Raw genomic sequence first — 25,695 nt, forward strand, 5'->3', positions numbered from 1 at the left:
CTCCTCCTCCTCCTCCTGCAAAATGACCCCTGCTAGTGAATCAGTTTTAATCCCATTTGGCAGGTGGCAACCATAGAAGTTTTGGCTTAATGGTTCATCTGGCCTTGAAAACCCATTCAAAAGTTAGGTGAAACCAGAGGTGGAATTCTAGCAGGAGCTCCTTTGCATATTAGGCCATTCACCCCTGATGTAGCCAATCCTCTAAGAGAGCCAGTTTGGTGTTGTGGTTAAGTGCACGGACTCTTATCTGGGAGAACCGGGTTTGATTCCCCACTCCTCCACTTGCAGCTGCTGGAATGGCCTTGGGTTAGCTATAGCTCTCGCAGGAGTTGTCCTTGAAAGAGCAGCTTCTGGGAGAGCTCTCTCAGCCCCACCTACCTCACAGGATGTCTGTTGTGGGAGGAGAAGATAGAGGAGGTTGTGAGCCGCTCTGAGTCTCTGATTCAGAGGGAAAGGCGGGTATAAATCTGCAATTCTTCTTCTAATGGGAACAGCTCTGAGGAAACGGATTTTGTTTGGCTGTATGCTTAAAGGTATAAAATGTTTAAAGATATGAAATGTGTCCAAGGAACCACCCACTTTCCTTATTTTCCTCCTTCAGGGTCCTGTATATTGGCCTTGCCTGCAATACAGCCCGGTATATTTACATCTCCTATCTGGAAAACGCCTGGACAGTTCTCCCGATGGAAGTCCTTCAAGGTAAGGAACGCGCAAACCAGGAGTTCGGAAGATCCGTGTTGTCGTCCAAGCCACAATTCAGCACCAACCTAGAGTCGTTGGGGCACCCCATCGATCAGTAACCATGAGATCCTTTCAGAAGGGCAGCCATGTTGGTTTGTAGAAGGGTGGCCATGTTGGTTTGTTGGAGGGCGGCCATGTTGGTTTGTAGGAGGGTAGCCATGTTGGTTTGTAGAAGAGCTCGTTGGATCCAGTAATGCCAGAGACCAAGAAGGTTTTCGGGGCATAAGCTTTTGAGAGTCAAAGCTCTGAACAGAAGAAGACCAGTGGTCCATCTAGTCCAGCCTCCTGTCTCACACAGTGGTCACCCAGTTCCTCTGGAGGATCAACGACAGGGCATAGAGGTTGAGGCCTTCCTAAGAACATAAGAAGAGCCCTGCCATATCAGACCAATAGTCTATTTAGTCCAGCATCCTGTTCCACACAGTGTCCAACCAAATTCTCTGGAGCGTTAACAACAGGACAGAGAGGCCAAGGCCTTCCTAAGAACATCAGAAGAGCCCTGCTGGATCAGACCAGTGGTCCATCTAGACCAGCATCCTGTCTCACACAGGGGCCAACCAGTTCCTCTGGAGGGCCAGTAACAGGGCAGAGAGGCTGAGGCTTTCATAAGAACATAAGAGGAGCCCTGCTGGATCAGACCAGTGGTCCACCTAGTCCAGCATCTTGTTTCATGCAGTGGCCAGCTGGTTCCTTTGGAGGGCCAGCAACAGGGCAGAGAGGCCGAGATCTTCTCCTGCTGTTTTCTCCTTGCTCTGAGATTCAAAGACTTAGTGCCTCTGAATGTGGAGGTTCCCCATAGCCACCATGGCTAGTAACCATTGGTAGACCTTTCCTCCCTGAATCTTTCAAATCCCCTTTGGAAGCAGTGGCCGTCACAACACCCTCTGACAGCGGATTCCACATTTGCATCCTTCACTAAATAAAGTAAGCTTTCCTGTTGCCTGCCCTGAACCTATTGTCCATCAGCATCTTTGGGTGCCCTTAAGTTCCAGTATTTCAGGAGAAGGAGAAAACGTTGGCCTCTAAAGTGCTAACTGGACTCCAATGGAGAGATCCTTATCTTTTCATGCAGCCTTATTAGAACATAAGAGAAGCCATGTTGAATCAGGCCAATGGGCCGTCCAGTCCAACACCCTGTGTCACATAAGAACATAAGAGAAGCCATGTTGAATCAGGCCAATGGCCCCTCCAGTCCAACACCCTGTGTCACATAAGAACATAAGAGAAGCCATGTTGAATCAGGCCAATGGCCCCTCCAGTCCAACATTCTGTGTCACATAAGAACATAAGAGAAGCCATGTTGGATCAGGCCAATGGCCCATCCAGTCCAACACTCTGTGTCACATAAGAACATAAGAGAAGCCATGTTGGATCAGGCCAGTGGCCCATCCAGTCCAACACTCTGTGTCACATAAGAACATAAGAGAAGCCATGTTGGATCAGGCCAATGGCCCATCCAGTCCAACACTCTGTGTCCCATAAGAACATAAGAGAAGCCATGTTGGATCAGGCCAATGGCCCTTCCAGTCCAGCACTCTGTGTCACATAAGAACATAAGAGAAGCCATGTTGGATCAGGCCAATGGTTCATCCAGTACAACACTCTGTGTCACACAGTGGCCAAAAAAACCAGGTGCCATCAGGAGGTCCATCAGTGGGGCCAGGACACCAGAATCCCTCACCATGTTGCCCCCCCCCCCCAAAGCACCAAGAATACAGAGCATCATTTGCCCCAGACAGAGAGTTCCAACAATACTCTGTGGCTAAGAGCCACTGATGGACCTCTGCTCCAGATGCTTATCCAATCCCCTCTTGACGCTGCCTATGCTTGCAGCCACCACCACCATCATCATCATCACATTTTATTTGTATCCCGCCCTCCCCGCCGAAGCAGGCTCAGGGCGGCTAACAGCAAGAATTCAATACATACATTGTATAATATAGCATTTTAACTACAATTAATTAAAATCCATTAAAATTCTAAAAACAATAAAATTAATATTTTGTGCTATTACCCCCAGATGGCAAGTTTTACTTAGCAGTTCTACTCAGTGAAGGCCATTCGGAACAGGATAGTCCTGCAGGCCCTGCGGAACTGTTCGAAGTCCCGCAGGGCCCGCATTTCTTCTGGAAGCTGATTCCACAGCTGTGGAGCCATAACAGAGAAAGCCCGGGTACGGGTACTCTGGAGTTTGGCGTACTCCTGTGGCAGTACTCCTGTGGCAGTGAATTCCACCTGTTAATCACCCTTTGGGTGCAGAAGTACTTCCTTTTATCTGTTCTAACTCAACCGCTCAGCAATTTCATTGAGTGCCCACGAGTTCTCGAGAAAGGGAGAGAAATACTTCTTTCTCTGCCTTCTCCGTCCCATGCATAATCTTGTAAACCTCTATCATGTCACCCCACAGTCGACGTTTCTCCAAGCTAAAGAGCCCCAAGCGTTTTAACCTTTCTTCATAGGGAAAGTGTTCCAACCCTTGAATCACTCTAGTTGCCCTTTTTCCAAAGCTATAATATCTTTTTTAATGTCTTATTGCGGTCGCCGTGGTAGAGGACTGTTGTCCAGGGCGGATACTGCGGCTAATCTGAGATTGCCTCAGCAATGGGAGCGGACGGTGGTTCCCACCCAGTATCTAAACAAAGAGACAGGAGATCATGCCCACTGCAAATAAGGCAGGGCCTCATTGAAAGGCTCCGGCGTGGTATTCTAAAAGCGTTCAGCATCTCGGGCACACCGGCTTCCTGCCTTCCTGTCCTGACAGGGAGCGGTTGTTTTTTAGCCCTTAAAAAAGAGAATAAATAGCTAGCGACAAATACAGGAATAACCAGTTCTCCCCCTGATTCTCAGCTGCCATTCAGCTACCAGTGATTCCAAGAATGCCCATTAAAGAGGTGGAAAGGAAGACCTGTGAAGTAGGAAGGCGGTGAGCGGGAAATTCACCGTTGCAAAAGGGAACTAGAGGGGGCCAGACAGCTGCTCGTTGTAAATTGGGAGGGGTTTAGAGATACCTGGCTTCGTGTCACCCTTGAAGTTTTCGCATATGAGTCTGAGTTTCCTTCCTTGGAGGTTTTTCAACAGAAGCTAGATCGGGGTGTCGAACATGCAGTTTGGGGGCCAAATCAGGCCCCTGAAGGGCTCCTATCAGGCCTCCGAGCAACTGTCTGTCATCTGCATCCTTCTCCCCCTCTCTGGCTTCCTTCTGCATCACAGTTTGCTTTGCAAGGCTTGCTCAATCGCACAGCAGAGCTTCTGAGCTCAAGCCTTTCTTCCTTGTACTGGCTGAGGCTCCCCCCCAGTCCCCTCGGGGAAGGAAGGAAAGAGCCAGAGCTTCCTTTGCCCAGTTCCCTGGATCCCATGGGAGAAATACAAAGACAGCATGTATACCAATGAGTTGCTAACATTTCAAGCCTGTTTTAAGTTTTTTAAAAATATATATTTGTGTTTGTCTGCATTCTTTATAAAATTTATCTCTCTGCTGTGTAATCTTAAATAGGTACACACATGGCCCAGCCCGACATGACCTGGCTTCTCAAGGTCTCATTTATGTCAGATCTGGCCCTCATAACAAATGAGTTCGACGCCCCTGGGCTAGATGGCCATCTGACAGCAATGAGGATCCTGTGAATTTAGGGGGAGGGGTTTGTGAGTTTCCTGCATTGTGCAGGGGGTTGGACTAAATGACTCTGAAGGTTCCTTCCAACTCTATGATTCTAGGATTCCTGACCATTGGAGCAATTCCTCAGTGGAACAGGCTTCCTCCTTGGGAGGTGATGGGCTCTCCTTCCTTGGAGGTTTTTAAAGAGAGGCTAGATGGCCATCTGACAGCAATGAGGATCCTGTGAATTTAGGGGGAGGGGTTTGTGAGTTTCCTGCATTGTGCAGGGGGTTGGACTAAATGACTCTGAAGGTTCCTTCCAACTCTATGATTCTAGGATTCCTGACCATTGGAGCAATTCCTCAGTGGAACAGGCTTCCTCCTTGGGAGGTGATGGGCTCTCCTTCCTTGGAGGTTTTTAAACAGAGGCTAGATGGCCATCTGACAGCAATGAAGATCCTGTGAATTTAGGGGGAGGTGTTTGTGAGTTTAGAGCGGTTCCTCAGTGGAACAGGCTTCCTTAAGAGGTGGTGGGCTCTCCTTCCTTGGAGGTTCTTGAACAGAGACTAGAGGGCCATCTGACAGCAATGAAGATCCTGTGAATTTAGGGGGAGGGGTTTGTGAGTTTAGAGCGGTTCCTCAGTGGAACAGGCTTCCTCAGGAGGTGGTGGGCTCTCCTTCCTTGGAGGTTTTTAAACAGAGGCTAGATGGCCATTTGACAGCAATGAGGATCCTGTGAATTTAGGGGGAGGGGTTTGTGAGTTTAGAGCGGTTCCTCAGTGGAACAGGCTTCCTCCTCGGGAGGTGGTGGGCTCTCCTTCCTTGGAGGTTTTTAAACAGAGACTAGATGGCCATCTGACAGCAATGAGGATCCTGTGAATTTAGGGGGAGGCGTTTGTGAGTTTCCTGCATTGTGCAGGGGGTTGGACTCGATGACCCCGGAGGTCCTTTCCGACTCTATGATTCCGTGTTTAATTTTGGAGCGAGAGTCCAGGAGCACCTTAGAGACTAACAAAATTTGTGGTTGAGGATCAGCTTTTGAGCGTCACAGCTCACTTCTTCAGTTATCTCCCTGGAAGGCAACGCATTTAGTCACCCAGAAATGGAAACCCGTCCTTTTGCTGTTTTCTACTGCTACAAACAGACTAACGTGGCTATACAGCTTGACTAATATTAGAGTTGGTACAGAAGAGAGGAGGGAAAGCAGTGTAGGATCCGTAGCCCGATCTCGTCAGCTCTCAGACGTTAAGCAGGGTCAGTACTTAGATGGGAGACCACCAAGGATGCCTCTGCAGAGGAAGGCATTGGCAAAGCCACCCCTTCTTCTCATTGGCCTTGAAAGCCCCCTGCTTACTTCTCCATAAGTCAGTTCTGCCTTGACAGCACTTATGTATGTACAGAAGGGAAGAGTCCATTTGTAATACAAGCAGGGCTCTTCTTCTTTTTTTGAGCCTGAACACACAAGAATTCAGTTTTGACTGGCTTGGTGGCCTAATATGTAAATGAGTTCCTGCTGGGCTTTCTCTACCAAAAAAAAGCACCGCGTGCAACAATGGTGACATCAGGAGGTGTGGCTTAATATTCAAATGAGGGAGGGTTGTCAAAAAAGCAGTTTGAAGAATGCCGGTTCTTCTGTCTTTGTTCCACACCTGATCTCCGGGATTACTTCTCTTCCAGTGGTCTGCCGCTGCGCTAGCCGTAGAGAGACACGGTTCAAAAAGAGCCGTTCCTCCTTTTACCTTTTTGTGATTCCACCCTAAGAACCAGCGGCTTCCTTTCATCAGCTCCTTCCCTTCATTTCTAGGCACTCCGTGTTCAGGTAGGCAGGATCAGATAACGTCGCTGAATCCACACAAATTTCAAAGCACACCACCTGTGCCATTCGCGGATGCCCTTGAGAAGAGGAGGATTTTGCTCTGGTCTTTACCAGGCCAACGTATCGCAGCTCTGATGCGGTTTGGGAGAGGCGGGTGGGGAGGCCTTACCCCACGCTTGACCCTGACATGGTCGCCGAACCCTTTTGGCTTTCTTCTTTGCAAACTGCCGGGTCCCTCTTTTTCCCTCCTGTCTCATTGCCAGCCGTCCCTTTGGGGGCCGTGTTCCTTCTAAGCTGAGTCGGTGTGAGCTAGCTCGCAGTTTTTTAGCCTCCGGCTCACGCATTAAGAGCCCCGTGGCGCAGTGTTAAAGCTGCAGTCCTAAGCTCTGCTCACAACCTGAGTTCGATCCCCGGCGGTAGCTGGGTTTTCAAGTAGCCGGCTCGAGGTTGAATCAGCCTTCCGAGGTCGGTAATAGAGGTACCCAGCTTGCGGGGGGGGGGGAGTGTAGAGGACTGGGGAAGGCAATGGCAAACCACCCTGTAAAAAGTCTGCTGTGAAAACGTCGTGAAAGCAACGTCACCCCAGAGTCGGAAACGACTGGTGCTTGCACAGGGGACCTTTCCTTTTTCCACACCTTTTTGTCTCAGCTCAGGGAAAATGGCCCCAGAGCCAACTAACTGATGCCGTAGCTCACCACTTTCATGCCAGTAGCTCACAAAGTAGAATTTTTGCTCGCAACACAGCTTAGAGGGAGGAATGTTGGGGGACGGGGTGGGGGGGTTGGGGGTTGTGCGCACTGTCCTTTCCCATTGTCTTCTTCCTCTACTGTCTCTGTTCTCCCCAGCAAGGTCTGTTGTCAGTGCGGTCTTGTGTCGAAATAGCCTGTTTCTTTGGCATGGGATGGAGAAAGTTTGCAGTGCACGGATTAGACAGTTCTGGCCTGTGGCCGTCTGCCCACCTGCCGGTTGTGTGCAGCAGGGGCGTGATGTATTTGTATGCGTTTTGTGTTCCTGCGCATGTGACAGGGACAGTGTGTGCTTTTCGCAACGTGTGGAGGCTAGCCAGCCTTAGCCTTGTGGTTTGACTTGACCTTCCTCTTGCGATGTGCTTTTCATCTGTCATCGTGGGATTTGTGGAAGAATGGAACCACACTAGTGTGTAGCAGTTAAGAGAGTCACGGGAGGATCTGGAAGACCTGAGTTCGAACCCCGGCTTGGGCCACAGAAGGTTGCTGGGTGACCTCGGGCCAGTCACGCTCTCAAAGCCTGACCTGCCTCACGGGGCTCTCGGGGGATAAAATGGAGGAGAGAAGAAGACACGAGCCACTTTGGGTCCCCACTTAGGGAGAAATGTGGGTTACGAATGAATGAGAATGAATGCATGAAAATGAATGAATGAATGGGAATGAATTAATGAATGGCTTATTTAATTAAGTAACAAACTGTGCTGCCTGATCTCCATTCTGGGAGGGATGGGGGGGTAGAGCACCAGAACCATTTAGAGACAATGAGAATGACCACTGAGATCCCATTTGTGCATAATGCTCTATGGCTGCTTCTTACCCCGTGGCCCTTTTCTAGGCCATTCCAGGCAGAAGACAATGAGAAGAGCCCTGCTGGATCTGACCAGTGGTTTGTCTCACACAGTGGCCAGCCAGTTCCTCTGGAGGGCCAAGAACAGGGCATACAGGTCAAGGCCTTCCTAAGAACATAAGAAGATCCCTGTTGGATCAGACTAATGGTCCATCTTCTCCAGCATCCTGTCTCACACAGTGGCCAACCAGTTCCTCTGGAGGGCCAACAACAGAGCAGAGAGGCTGAGGCCTTCCTAAGAACATGAGAAGAGCCCTGCTGGATCAGACCAGTGGTCCTTCTAGTCCTGCATCCTGTCCCACACAGTGGCCAACCAGTTCCTCTGGAGAGCCAACAACAGAGCAGAGAGGCTGAGGCCTTCCTAAGAACATGAGAAGAGCCCTGCTGGATCAGACCAGTGGTCCATCCAGTTCAGCCTCCTGTCTCACACACTGGCCAGCCAGTTCTTCTGAAGGGCCAACAACAGGGCAGAGAGGCTGAGGCCTTCCTAAGAACATGAGAAAAGCCCGGATGGATCAAACCAGTGGCTGCTGCTCTCCCTGGCTAGCGTCTTTTGATGACCCTAGTGCCCCCTGCTCCTTGGCGCTCCACGCAGTCACCTAGGTCCACCTTGCAAATGGCCTGCCCCTGAACTCCGTATTAGAAAAACCTGAAAATGAGCAGTAGGGATCTTTGGCACCTTCAGCAGTTGCCTCAGGCTGCCTGTTGGATGCGCTGTTCCCAAATTGCGCATTAGGAAAAGCCAGGGCTTCTTTTTTGTAGCAGCAACTCCTTTGCCTACTAGGCCGCGCCCCTGTGATGTAGCCAATCCTCCTGGAGCTTCCAGTAGGCCCTGTACGAAGAGCCCTGTAAGCTCTTGGAGGATTGGCTACATCGGGGGGAGGTGTGGCCTAGTATGCAAAGGAATTCCTGCTACAAAAAAAAGCCCTGGGGAAAGCTAAAATAGAGCAGTAGAATTTCTGTTGTGTAGCCGAGGTCACCCGGGACATGGACTTGGCTGTTTGCTGTGGCTCTTTGCCAGCCTCAAGGGTGGGGCGGCCAGGGCTACCTCACAGGTCGCGAACCAACCTGGTAAAGGTGTGTTAAGTCTGAACAGGTTTCACCCAATAAGTAGAATTCCTTCCATGACACAAGGGAACGCCAGCAGAGCATTTTGGGGCTATTCAGAGTATAGGGCGGGATATAAATCCAATATCCAGCCAGTTTGGTGTAGTGGTTAAGTGCGCAGACTCTTACCTGGGAGAACCGGGTTTGATTCCTCACTCCTCCACTTGCAGCTGCTGGCATGGCCTTGGGTCAGCCATAGCTCTGGCAGAGGTTGTCCTTGAAAGGGCAGCTGCTGTTTATTAGACTTAGATCCTGCCCTCCCAAATGGTTTATTCGACTTATATCCTGCCCTTCCCAACTGGAGAGCCAGTTTGGTGTGGTGGTTAAGTGTGCAGACTCTTATCTGGGAGAACCGGGTTTGATTCCTCACTCCTCCACTTGCACCTGCTAGCATGGCCTTGGGTCAGCCATAGCTCTGGCAGAGGTTGTCCTTGAAAGCGCAGCTGCTGTTTATTAGACTTATATCCTGCCCTCCCAAATGGTTTATTCGACTTATATCCTGCCCTTCCCAACTGGAGAGCCAGTTTGGTGTGGTGGTTAAGTGTGCAGACTCTTATCTGGGAGAACCGGATTTGATTCCCCCACTCCTCCACTTGCAGCTGCTGGAATGGCCTTGGGTCAGCCATAGCTCTTGCAGGAGTTGTTCTTGAAAGGGCAGCTTCTGGGAGGGCTCTCTCAGCCCCACCCACCTCACAGGGTGTCTGTTGTGAGGGAGGAAGATAGAGGAGATTGTGAGCTGCTCTGGGACTCTGATTCAGAGAGAAGGGCGAGGTATAAATCTGCAGACTTCTTCTTCCTCTTCTTCCTCCTCCTCTTCTTCTTCTTCATGTGTTTATGCTCGGGAAACTCTCGCTCGTCCTGCCCAAGGGAAAGGAAGGCTGTTTTCTGTATCGGATGGCCAGTGGTAGCCCTCCATGTTTTTTGCCTACAACTCCCATCAGCCCCAGCCATTGGCCATGCTGCCTGGGGCTGATGGGAGTTGTAGGCAAAAAACATATGGAGAGCTACCGTTGGTCGTCCCTGTTCTATATGAAGCATCTTTGAGCCTTTTTAAAAATAAAATCACAAGTGAGTTTTTTAAAAGCACGACAGAATGCGGACGAAAAACGAAATTTGAGTTCTAGCCCAAACTGGGTTCGTGTTCTCACGGCAGATGCATCAAAGCGCAATGATTAAGTCTCATGGGGAACGCGGACATATATTAGCCGCAATGATCTTAAAATGGATTTAAATGAGGACGGTAATCTTTAATGGCATTTGAAACTGCTAAAGTATTAATTGCAGATTAACGATGGGGGGCGGGATTCCAGCAGGCAGAATTGAGACTGCTTCGAAGGCGGAAGAAATATCCCCAGGGGCTTCTTTTCCCTGTGTGCCAAATTTGATGGAGGAGAAACTTAGAGACTTTTCTCCCCTTTCTGGTTTGTGTGCTGAGCTTAAAAAAATTATTTTGGGAAGAAAGCACCATTCCTTGTTTTGTTTTGTTTTTAACAATGGGAAATACAGTTGGGTAGAGCCCAAGTTGTGCTCTCCGCGCCACCGCATTCTGGACCGGTTGAAGTTTCCGGAGCAGGTTCAAGGGCAGCCCCATGTAGAGCGAGTTACAGTAGTCTAATCTCGAGGTGATCATTGTTTTTACTCTTTTTTGAAGGAGCTCCAGATCTGTCTAGTTGTGGGTGTATTATAAAATTAAGACCCTCCCAGAATTGCATCTCCCTCTTGAAACGTTTGTAACTGTATTAAAACATCTTCAAATAATTTCATCTGATCGGAGTTTGGCGCATAAAATGATGCTAATGTCACCAGGGAGGGCAAACTATAAATCAGTCAAACACACACACTTGTTGCTAGGGTTGCCAACCTCCAGGTGGGTAACACAACAAAAAATGCAAGCTAGTGACCAGTTTACTAAAAAGTATATAGAAATCAGTCCAAATGTCCAAAACATGTACATTCAAGTCCCAAAGTAGTGTGGTGGCAAGCCAATCGATTAATACTTGTTCCTTAACAGTCTTCATCAGACTTGGGACCAATATTGATTCAATTATATAGATTCTTTACACAATTTTCCAAAAAGAGGGTCGCAGAGCGTCTCCAGCAATTTCACCTCGGCTATAGCTCAGTCGCCACAAGAAGCCACATACTGAGCTGTAGCCGAGGTGAAATTGCTGCTGGAGATGCTCTGCGTCCCTCTTTTTGGAAAATTGTGTAAAGAATCTATATAATTGTGTAAATAATCTATATAATTGAATCAATATTGGTCCCAGGTCTGATGGAGACTGGAAAGAAACAAGTACTTAATCAATTGGCTTGTCACCACACTACTTTGGGACTTGAATGCACATGTTTTGGACATTTGGACTGGTTTCTATATACTTCTTAGTAAATTGGTCACTCGCTTGCATTTTTTGTTGCGTTATCCATTATCGTGACCTCTCTCGGATTGTACTCTCACCCTCCAGGTGGGGCCTGGTGCATTCCCACGATCTCCAGGTGACAGAGATCTGTTCTCCTGCCGGCTTTGGAGGGTGAGCTCTATGGCATTATACCCCACAGACGTCCCTTCTCAGAATCTCCAGGTATTCCCGCACCTAGGGCTGCAACCCTACTATGGGGAGGGACCTCCCAGGGTCATCTAGTCCAACCCCTTGCACAATGCAGGAAATTCGCTAATGCCTCCTGTTCCTGCCCTCCTTCTCGTGATCTGCCTTATTCACAGGATCTTCATTGCTGTCAGATGGCCATCTAGCCTCTGTTGAAAAACCTCCAAGGAAGGAGAGCCCACCACCTCCCGAGGAGGAAGCCTGTTCCACTGAGGAACCACTTTAAACTCACAGACACCTCCCCCTAAATTCACAGGATCTTCATTGCTGTCAGATGGCCATCTAGCCTCTGTTGAAAAACCTCCAAGGAAGGAGAGCCCACCACCTCCCAAGGAGGAAGCCTGTTCCACTGAGGAACCACTTTAAACTCACAGACACCTCCCCCTAAATTCACAGGATCTTCATTGCTGTCAGATGGCCATCTAGCCTCTGTTTAAAAACCTCCAAGGAAGGAGAGCCCACCACCTCCCGAGGAGGAAGCCTGTTCCACTGAGGAACCACTCTAAACTCACAGATACCTCCCCCTAAATTCACAGGATCTTCATTGCTGTCAGATGGCCATCTAGCCTCTGTTGAAAAACCTCCAAGGAAGGAGAGCCCACTACCTCCCGAGGAAGCCTGTTCCACTGAGGAACCACTCTAAACCCACAAACACCTCCCCCTAAATTCACAGGATCTTCATTGCTGTCAGATGGCCATCTAGCCTCTGTTTAAAAACCTCCAAGGAAGGAGAGCCCACCACCTCTTGAGGAAACCTGTTCCACTGAGGAACCTGCTCTGTCAGGAAGTTCTTCCTGATGCTGAGCCAGAAATTTGTCAGACATCAACAAATATGTTGGGGACCAGTGTTCCCTCTAAGCTGCGGAGTCTTGTGAGCAAAAATTCTACTTTGTGAGCTACTGGCATTCAAGTTGTGAGCTACTGTGTCAATTAGTTGGCTCTGGGGCCATTTTCCCTGAGCTGAGACAAAAATGTGTGAGCTGGAGGCTAAAAAACTGTGAGCTACCTCACGCTAACTCATTTTAGAGGGAACACTGTTGTGGAGGCCTGGGATATGTCATGTCTCAGTAGATGACGTTCCTTATCAGAAATTGTCTTCATGAAGATAAATCCCCTTTAAGAACCTGAGGCCCAATTTTTTTTAACCTGCCTCCTTCTTCACAGGTGTGACTCACGCAGCCGTCTGGGCAGCCTGCATCTCCTACCTGAGCGCCGCGGTACCTCCCGAACTCAGAACCTCTGCTCAGGGGATCCTCCAGGGACTTCACCTGGGCCTGGGCAGAGGCTGTGGAGCGATGGTTGGAGGCGTCCTGGTCAACTACTTCGGTAAGAGAAACGAGCAGAGCTGCGCTCCGGTGTGCTTGTGCCCCGTGTGGGCACGCTTTTGTTCCCCGTGTCGGTCATGCTCTGATGTTGTTCTTTGAAAGCGTTTTCTACGTTCCTGAGAAAGCTTTACCTCCCAGAGAGCAGAAGCTGTCTTGGCTCTTGAAGAAGGGTATCAATGTTAACTCCAGTTTGGTGTAGTGATTAAGTGCGTGGACTTATCTGAGAGAACTGGGTTTGATTCCCCACTCCTTCACTTGCAGCTGCTGGAATGGCCTTGGGTCAGCCCTAGCTCTCATAGGAGTTGTCCTTGAAAGGGCAGCTTCTGTTAGAGCTCTCTCAGCCCCACCCACCTCACAGGGTGTCTGTTGTGGGGGAAGATGATAAAGGAGATTGTAAGCCGCTCTGAGTCCGATTCAGAGAGAAGGACGGGGTATAAACCTGCGGTCTTCTAACTCCAAATTCTCTTTATCAGTTTGGAGGAGAGAAAGATTTGGGCTGTACAATCTCAGAAGATGTACAGGCTTTCATAAACACCCAGGGCTTTGCGTTATCTGTTTCTGTGCTAGATTCTGGTGGGCAGCCGCGTTGGCCTGAAGCAACAGAACAAAGGTTGAGTCCAGGGGCACCTTTACGGCCCATAAAGTTTAATTCTTAAAGGTGCCGTGGGAGACTATTTAGAGAGAATCTACTGGACATGTTTTCCACCAGCAGAACTTGGAGCACCAACAAATGGGCAAAACATTTATGGGAGCTACGGGGGCCCTTGTCAATATTGTTGGTTCGCCAGTGCTGATTTTTGTGGTGGCAAAATGAATATCGGTTTTCAACGGTGGTGGAGATGAAAAATGGGTTGAATCAGGGCTCACTTTGTAGCAGGAGCTCCTTTGCATACTAGGCCACACACACCTCTGCTGTAGCCAATCCGCCAAGAGCTTACAAAGCTCTTCTTACAGGGCTTACTGTAAGCTCTTGGAGGATTGGCTACACCAGGGAGGTGTGGCCTAATATGCAAAGGAGCTCCTGCTGCAAAATGAGCCCTAGTTTGAATGAAGAATTTCCTGACTTTCTCCAATGTTGTTCTGTTAAATGGTATGTCTTTACTTCCCAGAAAAGCAGTACATATCATCTTACATTTAATAACAGCCGCAAGAATAAGGGTATTGGAAAAAGAACATTGTCCTTAGAATGGATTACGAAATGTAAAGAAACCCCTATGGTTATTAGACCGACCGCCCTAAAAAAGGAGTGAAGATTTGGCTCAATCAGATAAGACTCAATGATCCCTCTTTTTTCAAAAATTGACAGCTGTGTATACAATATTCTTACACGTGTGTCTGTCTTTCCTCTTGACGATTATAAGAGTGGTACGTTTGTTGCTTGTAACGCATGCGCAAAAACTGTTAATAATTTCTTTAAAAGGATCAGCCGCCTTCTCTGGAACTCTCTCCCAAACAGTCCATATTAAAGCAGACACAACAATACTGAAATGGGTAAAGCTGGGTTTCCAGAACACTTCCGAAAGTTTTTAAAAAGCACATACTGTTTCCTTTGGGGAAGGAAAGGGCTGGGTGTTGCGCTTTGATGAGAGAGATTCTGTCCCTGGAGTCAGAGAGCAGCAAGAACACATTGTAGTCTTTCTTCCAGCGTGGCATGGTTGTGGCGGAATAGCATTTGGGAGTCCCCAATTCAAGTCCCCACTCCTCCCTGGAAGCTTGCTGGGTGACCCTGGGCCAGTCACAGTCTCTCAACCTAACCTACCTCACAGGGTTGTTTTGAGGATGGAAGGGGGGGGGGGAGAATGGTGTTGTGAGGCATTTTGGATCCCCGCTGTGGAGATGAGTGAGATACAGCTATTTATATTAATTATGGTTTTTTTTACTTATTTCTGAAATGTCTCTCACATTGTCCGTCACATTCCAATAACCGATGGTTTAGACAAGGGACACGACAACAGATGGTTCTCTCTAGAAACAGCCTAGAGAAAGGAGACGGGACTTGTTCACGCTGCGATGGGCTGCTTCTGAAATGTCACCCTTTTCTGCCCAAGTTCGATCTTCATCTCTGTTTTGTAGATTCTTGGCCTGCAGCAGCTCCCAGTGATTTCCCTTCAGAAAACGCAGCCCCCCCCCCCCCCCTCGTTCACAGGCCAGGATTGGAAACCACCTTCCTCATCTGGGGTCCACACCTCATCTCCACGCTTTGCTACGGGGCCCAGCTTTCCCGTCGCCGAGTTTCACGCAGACACTTCATTGTTCTCCGTTGTTTCAGTCAGACCTCCTTCTCTCTTTGGCAGAATCAAGGCCGGATGCTAAGTCAATTTCTCTCCTCAGGGGCGGCTTCCACGTTCCGAGGGATTGGAATGGCCTGTCTCGTGATCCTCTTGCTTTTCGCCTTAATCCAGTGGCTGGCGGTTCCCGATGAGCAGGAAGGTAAAATGGCCATGCCTACTCCCGTTCGGGCAACCTTGAGACAGGACTCCTGCCGAACTCTTGCGATCTTTTTGCGACACACTTAGGAGTGTCCGTACAGCAGTCCAGTAATCTCCTAGCACCGAACAACTTCCTGTAGTCAGGAATCTAAAAAATTTCCTGTGTTTGATTGCCCTGCTGACTTTCTTTCCTTTAGGGGAGGGGTGTCAAACTCATTTGTTATGATGGCCAGATCTGACATAAATGAGACCTTGTTGGGCCGGGCCATGTGTTTACCTACTAGGTAGCAGAGTTATAAACTTTTTAAAGGACACAGACAAACAAGACTAAAGGGTTTTTTTTAATAACCCCCGCCCCCTTAAAATAAAACTTGCTTAAAACATTAGCACTTGTTGGTCTTAAAGGTGCTTTCTTTGTATTTCTCCCATGGGATCCAGGAAAGGAAACTCTGGCTCTTTCCCTCCCTCCCCAGGGGACCAGGAAGGGGGAGAAGCCTCATCCGATGGAGAAAACTGAGGTTTTGCTCTGTAACTCTGCTGTGCGATTGAGCAATCCTTGCAAAGCAAGTTGAGATGCAGAAGGAAGCAAGAGAGAGGGGGAAGGAAACAGATGACAGCCAGTAGCTCGGGGGCCTGATAGGAGTCCTCTGGGGGCCTGATTCAGCCTCGGGCCGCATGTTTGACACCCTTGCTTTATGGTGATCTTTTCATGGTTTTTTTCACCTTTCCAGAAAAGACCATGCTGGCCGAAAGGATCCCGGTGCCTTCCAGCCCGGTGCCCATCGCCACGATCGATCTGGTCCACCCACAGACCGAAGACATCCTGCCTCGGCCGGAGCCCCGGGTTCCCCCCAAGAAGACCAGGCACCAGGAAGAGCAGGAAGACGTGAACAAACCCGCCTGGGGGGTCAGCTCTTCTCCGTGGGTGACTCTCGCTTACGCCGTCTACCAGATCAAGGAGATGGTGAAGCTCTCCAAGAGCAACCAGGCTTTCGAGAGCCAGCCTCTGCAGGTAACGCAGCCCTTACTGCAGAAAAGCTATTTCTAAGAGCGGGGCACTCTTCGGGAACGAGAACAGCAGGGGTCCGTTATCGGGAGCCTTGAGATAGCCAAGCGCAAATTTTGCACCCAGCAAATCGAACCTTGCCGAACCCTTTCTTTAAGAATGTAGAGCCACCGAAAGGAATAGTGGAGCTGGAAGTAGCCAGCGACACTCACGCATCGGTGTTATGGCGGTGCAGAATTCTGGTGGGGTGCTCTTCTGATTCAGTCGGACCAGGTGGACGGATGAACGTTGTACTTTACACAAAACACACTCTGCAGCGAGTGGCATTGCTGCAGGATGTGGTGGTGGGCCGGTCCGTAGGCGCCTTAGAAAGGGGTTATATAACTTCAGGCGTGGTCAGCTCATCAGCTGCTGGCCACAGAATACCTGCTTGCAATAGGTGTAGGCCCTCCGCCAGACCAAACGGACCCACGGTCCAAGTCTTATGTAGCCTACAAATATATATCATCTTCTAGATAGGGAAAATAGGAGGGGCCTTCGGTGCACTCCTCTGATGGTACCTCACATGCTTATTGCTGATTACAGATCAGCAGGGGTGGGATTCTAGCAGGAATTAATTAATTCTCCTTTGCATATGAAGCCACACTCCCCTGATGTAGCCAGTCCTCCTGGAGCGTACAAAAAAGAGCCTTGTAAGCTCTTGGAGGATTGGCTACATCGGGATGTGTGGCCTAATATGCAAAGGAGCTCCTGCTAGAATTCCACTCCTGCGATCAGCTTTTTAAAGAAATAATAATAAACCAAATATGTATATAAATGAACGGCTGCAACTCAGTCTTGTTACTTGTGTTGTCCACCTTGTCTGTTGATTCCAGCGAATTGACATCCGCTTTGGGGCACCAGAGGAGCATCGGTCCCACGTCTGCAGTCCTTGTGCCGCAGGTTAAATGCAAGCGACGAGTGTAATTCTCCAAGCGCAAAAGCATAGGCAGTGTTCTGCTCCTTCTTGCGGGCTCTCTGTGTTTGCGTGTGCGTTTGCGCATACGCTGTTTGCTGAATGTATTTTCTACTGACCCGTTTTGTACAACAGAATGTTTGGAAAAGCAGGGAAATGAAGTAGCGTGTCTTTTGATATTGACGTAGGGACACTTCGCAAAATGAATGTATTCTCCGGCGTCTGGGTAGGGTTCCCAGTTGCACGGATTCGGTGGTGAGCCTCCAGGTAGGGGAGGTGTTTGTGAATTTCCTGCATCGTGCAGGGGGCTGGACTAGATGATCCTGGGGTCCCTTCCAACTCTGTGATTCTAGGTAATTGTAACCCTTGCCTCACATTGCTCACTGGCTGTAGACGTCACTTGAAACGAGGCATCTGGCTCACGGAACAGAGAATACCTATGAGACGCCTGTTGCTATGGGTACATGCAAAGAAAGCAGAGCTTTTGTGGTAGAAATAGCCGAGCCGCAACTCATTTGCATATGCCACACCCCCTGATATCACCATTGTGGAACTCATTCGCGTATTAGGCCACACACTCACACTCCACACCAAGCCAGCTGGAACAGCGTTCCTGTGCATTCTTGCTCAAAAAAAGCCCTGAAAGAAAGTACACTATAGTGGGAGGAAACTGGAGGGGGGGCAAGTCTCCTCGGAGAAAAGTTTTTAAAAATGATGCCTCATCTACTTACAAGAACTCTGATCATAGAGTTTCTGGCAATTCCTAGCACTACCAGAAAGTTATAGGGGTAGCTCTAGGAAGTGACGGGGAGAAGGAAGCAAATGGCAGCCCATTGCTCAGGAGCCTGATAGGAGCCCTCTGGGGGCCTGATTTGGCCCCCAGACTGCATGTTTGACACCCTTGCTTTAAAGAATCAGTGAGGCTTAATCAGTTGCTTTGACCAGTTTAATTAGCAATTCTGTATTTTAAAAAATTAGATCTGAGGAAGATTTCTTTGCTTTTGGATACTGCGTTTACCCATAGCAATGGGCTCCTCTTAAGTATTCTCTCTTATGTGAAACAAATCTCTCTGCTCAAGTGACATCTACCGCTGTGCTTCTGCAAGTATTTGGGTTAAAAGCATATTATTATTATTAAACCTTGGAGGTTTTTAAACAGGCTAGGGGGGAGGGGTTTGTGAGTTTAGAGTGGTTCCTCAGTGGAACAGGCTTCCTCCTTGAGAGGTGGTGGGCTCTCCTTCCTTGGAGGTTTTCAAACAGAGGCTAGATGGCCATCTGACAGCGATGAGGATCCTGTGAATTTAGGGGGAGGGGTTTGTGAGTTTAGAGTGGTTCCTCAGTGGAACAGGCTTCCTCCTTGGGAGGTGGTGGGCTCTCCTTCCTTGGAGGTTTTCAAACAGAGGCTAGAGGGCCATCTGACAGCAATGAAGATCCTGTGAATTTAGGGGGAGGGGTTTGTGAGTTTAGAGTGGTTCCTCAGTGGAACAGGCTTCCTCCTTGGGAGGTGGTGGGCTCTCCTTCCTTGGAGGTTTTCAAACAGAGGCTAGAGGGCCATCTGACAGCGATGAGGATCCTGTGAATATAGGGGGAGGGGTTTGTGAGTTTCCTGCATTGTGCAGAGGGTTGGACTAGATGACCCTGGAGGTGCCTTCCAACTCTATGATTCTATCCTATGATTCTGCATGACAGCTTAAAAGATCAGTGATTTGTCATTGGCATTTCAGCAACTGCCTCGACAACTATTCAAGAAGAATTGCACTTTATTTTGATAAAAGTTGCCCCTCCAGATAAAATATTAGAGCCCCCTCCTAAAATACTAGAACTCGAGGGCATCCAATGAAGCTGCTGGGCTGTAGGTTCAGGACAGGGTGCAATTCCGGCAGCATATATCATCTTCTAGATAGGGAAAATAGGAGGGGCCTTCGGTGCACTCCTCTGATGGTACCTCACATGCTTATTGCTGATTACAGATCAGCAGGGGTGGGATTCTAACAGGAATTAATTAATTCTCCTTTGCATATGAAGCCACACTCCCCTGATGTAGCCAGTCCTCCAAGAGCTTACAAAAATAGAGCCTTCTAAGCTCCAGGATTGGCTATCTCAGGGGGTGTGGCCTAATAGGCAAAGGCCTGATAGAATTCTACCCCTGGTCTTGACACAGAGAGTGAATTAAATGTGGGATTCGCCGCCAGAGGATGTAATGATGGCTACAGGAATACACAGCTTTAAAAGGGGATGAGAGATTCATGGAGAAGAAGTTTCTCAGTGGCAACTAGCCATGGTGACCAAAGTGAATCTCCACAGAGGTTTTTTTTTTTTTTGCCCTACCTTGACTGGCAATGCCACATGAAAATCTGAGACCCAGTCTGGTAGGGGGAATTTGGGCACACTGTCTGGCTTCTGCGCATGGATTTCCTTTGCCGAATCCAGACAGGGGCATCGCTGTTGGCTCATTTCACAGGAATTAACGTTTGTATTAGACGATAATTGTTCTTTAAACGGCGCTCGCAACTTCTGGGGAGTTGCTCTTAAAGCATATGGAATTGGCCGGTTTCCCAAATGTAATATCTTCTCTCCCTCCCCCTCAACATGGTTATTGCCAGTTGCGTAGTGTGTCTACTGAAATATTCACAGTTCTGCTCCGGAAATAGCAAACACATTGGGATGCAAAGTGTTACACGGGGTGGGGTGGGGGGAAATATGTCAAAGAAATACACATTTGAAACAGAAAAATGGGTAATCTGAAACACGTCAACAAATAATAGGAATGTTTGGTTTCTTTCACGTGTCACAAAAAAAGAAACAGACAATTCAGTTTTTAATCATGAAATACAATGAGTTTTTTCCCCTCATGCTGCTTGCGGAAGAGTAGTTAGGAAAAGATAAGGCAGGTAAGTCGGGTCGCCTTGTTTCTGGACTTGTTGAGTGACCTCCGACGGCTTTCCCTCTCGCTTTCATGTTTGTGTGGCTGCCTCCTCGTGCGTGTACTGCTTATGAAGAACCTGCCTGGCTCTCCCGGAATGGCCCAATACCCATGTTCCCTGAGGAGAAACTTCGCTCCCCCCCCCCTGGCCAAGTGTTCGCTTGACGTGTTTTCCTTTCCCCCTCTTTCCTAGCAAGCCAACAGTAGCCCTAGCTGTGAACCCAACGATCCTTCCAACCGGTCTCTGGATCTGAGAAACAGTGACGCCTCTGGGGATACTTCGGTACCTCCGGCCCCCCTCAGCCCCCAGCCCAGCCCTGACCACCCTGCGCCAGACCTGGCTCCATCGGACGGTGAAGCGGCGTCTTTGGCGGGTGAGCACTAGATTGAATTTCCTGCACCCCACCTGCCGTCTTGAATCCTGCTGCTGGACGGAGAGCCTGAAACCGCGGTTCCCTTCATCACCACCAGTAACTTGACAAGCTTTTAAAATATTCAAGGCCTTTTCTGTGACAGAACCCGGCTGGCCTGCTTTAGGGAAGGCTGAAAGCCAGAGAGGGAACAGAGGACGAGACCACGTTATTAGTAACCAGCGACGGCCGTTTCAAGATTTCACTTGACGAATTTGAGACCAGGCCGGCTTGGTCTGTATTCCTGTGTCGGACAGAAGATTGATCTTGATCGATTTGACTTTAATTTGTCTTCTACAAAAAGGGGGCGGGGGGAAATAAAAGTTTGCTTTAAGTTTCCCAAGAGGAAGGTTGCATTACGGTCACCCCTCGCTTGATAAAGAGAACGTTTTGTGTTAGTTGTCGAGGGAAGGGGAAATCAGCTTTTCCCTCCTCTGTCTTAAGTTTCACAGGACAAATAACTGATTTCTTTTGTCAAAACTGGATAAACAACCGAAACGTCCAAGAAAAATACTAGCAAGTCCCTAAACGTGGAAGCAGGATAGAAATCTGTCTTTCATAAAGACTTCTTGGAAACCACGCACAGGTTTCAGCTAGTAAGGTTTTCCATTAAACGCACGTCGGGACCTCTTCCAACCAATGAAGTTGCTATTAAATCTTCCGCCACCATGCCAGGGACTGTCAAGAAGGGCAATTTTGGGGAGAGTGACAAGTGAGGCACTGATGCACATTTCTTTACTTAGGAGTGCGCTAGTTTTGGCGGAAGACAGGACACCCAATAGCGAGCAGGTCTGTTTAGGCTGAGAGCATTTACAGGGCATATGGTAACCCTAGTCCAGCGAGGGGGGGGTCACCTATAGAAAGTCTCTCTCTCACTTTAGAGCTTTCCTTTTACCTCTGGAAGGGATAATGGGAACAGGGGTAGACACCTCTTTCCCTGATTTTGGACTTTGCTCTGCTACTGCATTCTCAGACAGGTGGTCCAATACGGTTTGGGTTTTTGGGGTGGGTGGGTTTGAGCCTAGCCCTCACAAGATGCAGGTTGGCAGTGCCGGTGGAAGAGAAGGGAGTTATCTAATGTTCACTGGAAGTACCTAGACCAAACGCTGTTGGAGTATATCTCTTGAGGGGCCAACGGCTTGTATCTTGCAGAAGTCTTCCTCCAGCCTATGGAGGTCTTCTCCGCATAGAAGAGCCCCTTCCGTGAGGTAAGCCTTCCGACTTCGCCAGACAGAGTGGTAGGATACAAGCCAATAGACTGTGATTTCGGGGCACGGTATAAAGTTGATTAATTTGGGGAAGCATTTAAATTCACATTTCTACATAAATAGTGCCCGGGGCTACAGAGAAGGCCTAGGTGGGAAGTCCAAACGACTTCTGGAGGAGGAAAAGATAAACAGGGTTAACGCAGGAGTATAGACACGGCTATAAGGGAAATGGGCACACACTGCATTTGAGGCGGTTGTTCTACACCTTTATGTTTTTGTCAGACACTGGCAGGATCGGTCTCTCGTGCATTTCTCGGTGTCGGATGATCCTCGCTTCCGCCATTTGCAACCGTGAGCGAAAGTTCAGCTTGAAGCGAAAGTCCTTTTGCTCAGGGGGCATCTAAAGCTGGGAACTTTTTTTTGTAGGCCTCGGCTCCGCAGAGCTGCATACTGCCTTTCTCGATTGTTAACTGTAAGATCCACAATGGGGATAGCCCAAAGCTGGATGGAGGGATGAAAAGGGGGAACTCACGGACTGGAAAAGAAGTTCCTCCAGGTCCCTCACGATCCCCCATGGAATAATGCGAGGCGTCCTCTTTTCCTAAGCCTTAAGGGAAAGTTGAAGGAACTGAAGTAGAATCTATCCAGGGGGACCCGAGACCAAACACCAGAGATTAGTCACTAGCTATTATTTTGCACTTCAACTTAAATGTACTGTACTGTAAATTTCTCATGACTTGTCTTAAGTGTCCTTTAAAAAAATAAATCAGAAATGTATTTATTCTGTTTGTATCTGGGGGGAGGGGGTGGGCAGAATTGGCTAGGGAGTGAAGAAGCGAGCAATTGGTGGGCTTCAACACAAAAGGGGGGGATGGTTTTAAAAAAAAGCAACTGGTTAACTAACTTGCAACAATCTCACCAGGTGGAAACAGAGGGCAGCGCCCATCTTGTGAAAGGTCGCTGAGGACATGTGTCACATTTACACTCCTGGATTGTCTTTTGGGTCTGTCCTTTCATTCCACGTGGGCAGAGGAACTGTACACGGGTTTTCGTATTTGTGAAATTTGTTTTAAAACGTAGTGACAAAAAATAATAATAAAATGATTCACTGGACAGAAAGCCAGGTGTGGGCATTTCTTTTACTTTTGGTTTATGTTACGGCCTGCTGAGGGAGAATATCCTTATTGAAATGGAGGGGTGGGAGGAGGAACCGTGAAAGTGGGAGGGGGGGGACTGTTTTCGCTCACCTTTACAGAGAACACTTCAGCACTCACTGAAAATTGGTCATTTTTATTTAAAACATTGTATTTAAAACATTCACGAGCCGCCTTTCTCGCTTCCGGAACGCAAGGCGGCTTACAATGTATATAAAACAGAAACACAGTAAAAAAAAAAAATGTTATGAACCCCACAGAAGTCACAAGGGCTTTTTTTGCAGCAGGAGCTCCTTTGCATATTAGGCCACACACCCCTGATGTAGCCAATCCTCCTGGAGCTTCCAGTAGGCCCTGTACTAAGAGCCCTGTAAGCTCTTGGATGATTGGCTACATCGAGGGGGGGCGTGGCCTAATAGGCAAAGGAGTTCCTGCTACAAAAAAAGCTCTGGAAGTCACAGTATAGACACTCCAACTAAAACTGCTTCATTCAGAATACTATATACAGTTCCGGTCACTGTATCTCCCAAAAGGTCACTGCAGAGTTGAGAAAAGTACAGAGGAGGGCAACAAAGATGAGGAGGGGGCTGGAGCCCCTTCCCTAGGAGGAAAGGCTGAGGGAGGGGTCTGTGAGTTTTCTGCTTAAGAGACAACAAAGGGGGGGGGGGGACATGACAGAGGTTTATAAAAATATGCATGGGTTTGACAATTATGCACAGAGTTGACAAAGAGAACTTTGCACCCTCGTCTAAAGGCTAGAACTCGAGAGCATGCAATTAAGCTGATAGAAGACGACGATGGCAGATTTATACCCCCCCCCTTCTCTCTGAATCAGAGACTCAGAACGGCTTACAATCTTCTTCATCTTCTTCCCCCCCACAACAGACACCCGGTGAGGTGGGCTCAGCAGTCCCTCTAAGCTGAGTGAGCGTGAAATCGCAGATTTTTAGCCTCCAGCTCATGCATTTTGGTCTTCGCTCAGGAAAAAGGGCCCCAGAGCACAATAATTCATGCAGCAGCTCACAACTTTAATACCAGTAGCTCACAAAGTACAATTTTTGCTCACAAGACTCTGCAGCTTAGAGGGAACACTGGTGGGGTTGAGAGGGCAGTAGATTTAGGACAGACAGAAGGAAATACTGCTTTACCCTGGGAGTGATTAAAATGTGGAACTGGCTGCCAGAGGATGTTGAGATGGCCCCAGGAATAAACATCTTAAGATTCATAGAGGATAAGTATATCAGTGGCTTACTAGCTTTGGTGACTGAGGGGGAGCCTCCACATGGTGTCCAGCCCTCCGTTACTTAGATATTCTCCTGACATGAATGTATGACAAGAATCCTGATTAGGAAAGAATGCAAAGCGGGCACTAATAGCAAACAAAAAAAAAATGCCCTCTCTACATTTTTAGCTACCAAATACAGGAGTTCTAAGGCCTAATTCTAGATCTTTCCATCATACATTCTTGTGGTAAAATATGCCTGCTCTAAAGGAAAAGACAGCCTTCCCTTTAGTCAAAAGCAACAGGAAACATAAGCAAATAATGTCTTGAGTTGGCAATTTTGTTGTTGTTCAGTCACACAGTTGAGTCCGACTCTTTGCGACTCCATGGACCAAGTCCCTCCTGTTTTCCACCATTCTCCAACGTCTGCTCAAATTCGTGTTAATTACATCAGTAATGCTGTCCAGCCATCGCATCTTTTGCCGTCCTCTTCTTTTGCCTTCTGTCTTTCCCAGCATCAGGGTCTTCTCCAGTGAGGGCTCCCTTCTCATTGGGTGGCCAAAGGATTTGAGCTTCAGCTTCAGCATCTGACCTTCCAGGGAACAGTCTGGGTTGATTTCCCTTAGGACTGACTGATTGGATCTTCTTGCAGTCCAAGGGACTCTCAAGAGCCTTCTCCATCATCACCGTGCAAAAGCATCTATTCTTCTGCACTTGACCTTCCTTATGGTCCAGCTCTCACAGCCATACATTACTACGGGGAATACCATCACTTTGACTATATGGACTTTTGTTGGCAGGGTGATGTCTCCACTTTTTATTATACTGCCCAGGTTAGCCATAGCTGTCCTCCCAAGGAGCAAATGTCTTTTAATTTCATGGCTACAGTCGCCATGTGCAGTGATCTTGGATCCCAGAAATGTGAAGTCTGTCACTTCCCCTTCTATTTGCCAAGGTGTGATGGGGCCGGATGCCATGATCTTAGGTTTTTTGATGTTGTGCTCTCCTCTTTCACCCTCAACAAGAGGTTTAGATCCTCTTCCCTTTCTGCCATTAGAGTGGTGTCATCTGCATATCTGAGGATGTTGAGATTATAACCCCCATGGGGTCAAGATGGTGCCAACAGATGACATAAACCAGGGTTCCCCAACGTCGTGTTCCTGGGCACCATGTCACCATGTTTTTAGAAAGTGAGTGGGGCTTCTGCCCAAGAGGCCTTCTGATTGGCCACTGCAGATCTGACTGACTGTCCAAATTTTTAAAAAACGTTGCTTTCACTGCCACCATAGCACAAGTCTCTTCGCTGTATGACTGCAGATAGGCTGTGTGTATTCAAGAAAATATTTTTAAACCTGTATGTTCATTTTAAAAGGCATCCTGAAAGCTTCTGCCCAAAATGTTTAAGTATTACATCAAAGAGTTAGATTTTGCAATTGGCTCCGCCTCTTGTGGCAGCCATTTTGTGGTTGTGCCCACTATCTGTTGTTAGAATTCCAAAGGAGCCTGCAGACCTAAAAAGTCTGATGTAAGTTGTAACTATGCAACCTATTCCAAAAAAGGGACCTTTGGAATTGATCACAGCAAACACACTTAGCTACACCTTCCTCT

At 48.3% G+C, this 25,695-nt stretch overlaps 1 protein-coding gene across 1 annotated transcript in view; it reads left to right on the forward strand.

Annotated features, from left to right (window-relative positions):
* Window positions 1-22,830, forward strand: part of MFSD6 (major facilitator superfamily domain containing 6) — a 40,709-nt gene extending 17,879 nt beyond the window's left edge. Inside the window, exons 2-6 of the mRNA XM_060257233.1 lie at window positions 602-699; window positions 12,620-12,781; window positions 15,112-15,210; window positions 15,941-16,221; window positions 20,287-22,830. Of these exons, the coding sequence (XP_060113216.1) occupies window positions 602-699; window positions 12,620-12,781; window positions 15,112-15,210; window positions 15,941-16,221; window positions 20,287-20,478 (832 nt within the window). The 3' untranslated portion in view covers window positions 20,479-22,830. The remainder of the gene's footprint in view (window positions 1-601; window positions 700-12,619; window positions 12,782-15,111; window positions 15,211-15,940; window positions 16,222-20,286) is intronic.
* The last annotated feature ends 2,865 nt before the right edge of the window (window positions 22,831-25,695 follow it).

This window comes from Heteronotia binoei, chromosome 16, assembly GCF_032191835.1.
Source record: "Heteronotia binoei isolate CCM8104 ecotype False Entrance Well chromosome 16, APGP_CSIRO_Hbin_v1, whole genome shotgun sequence".
Lineage (NCBI taxonomy): Eukaryota > Metazoa > Chordata > Lepidosauria > Squamata > Gekkonidae > Heteronotia > Heteronotia binoei.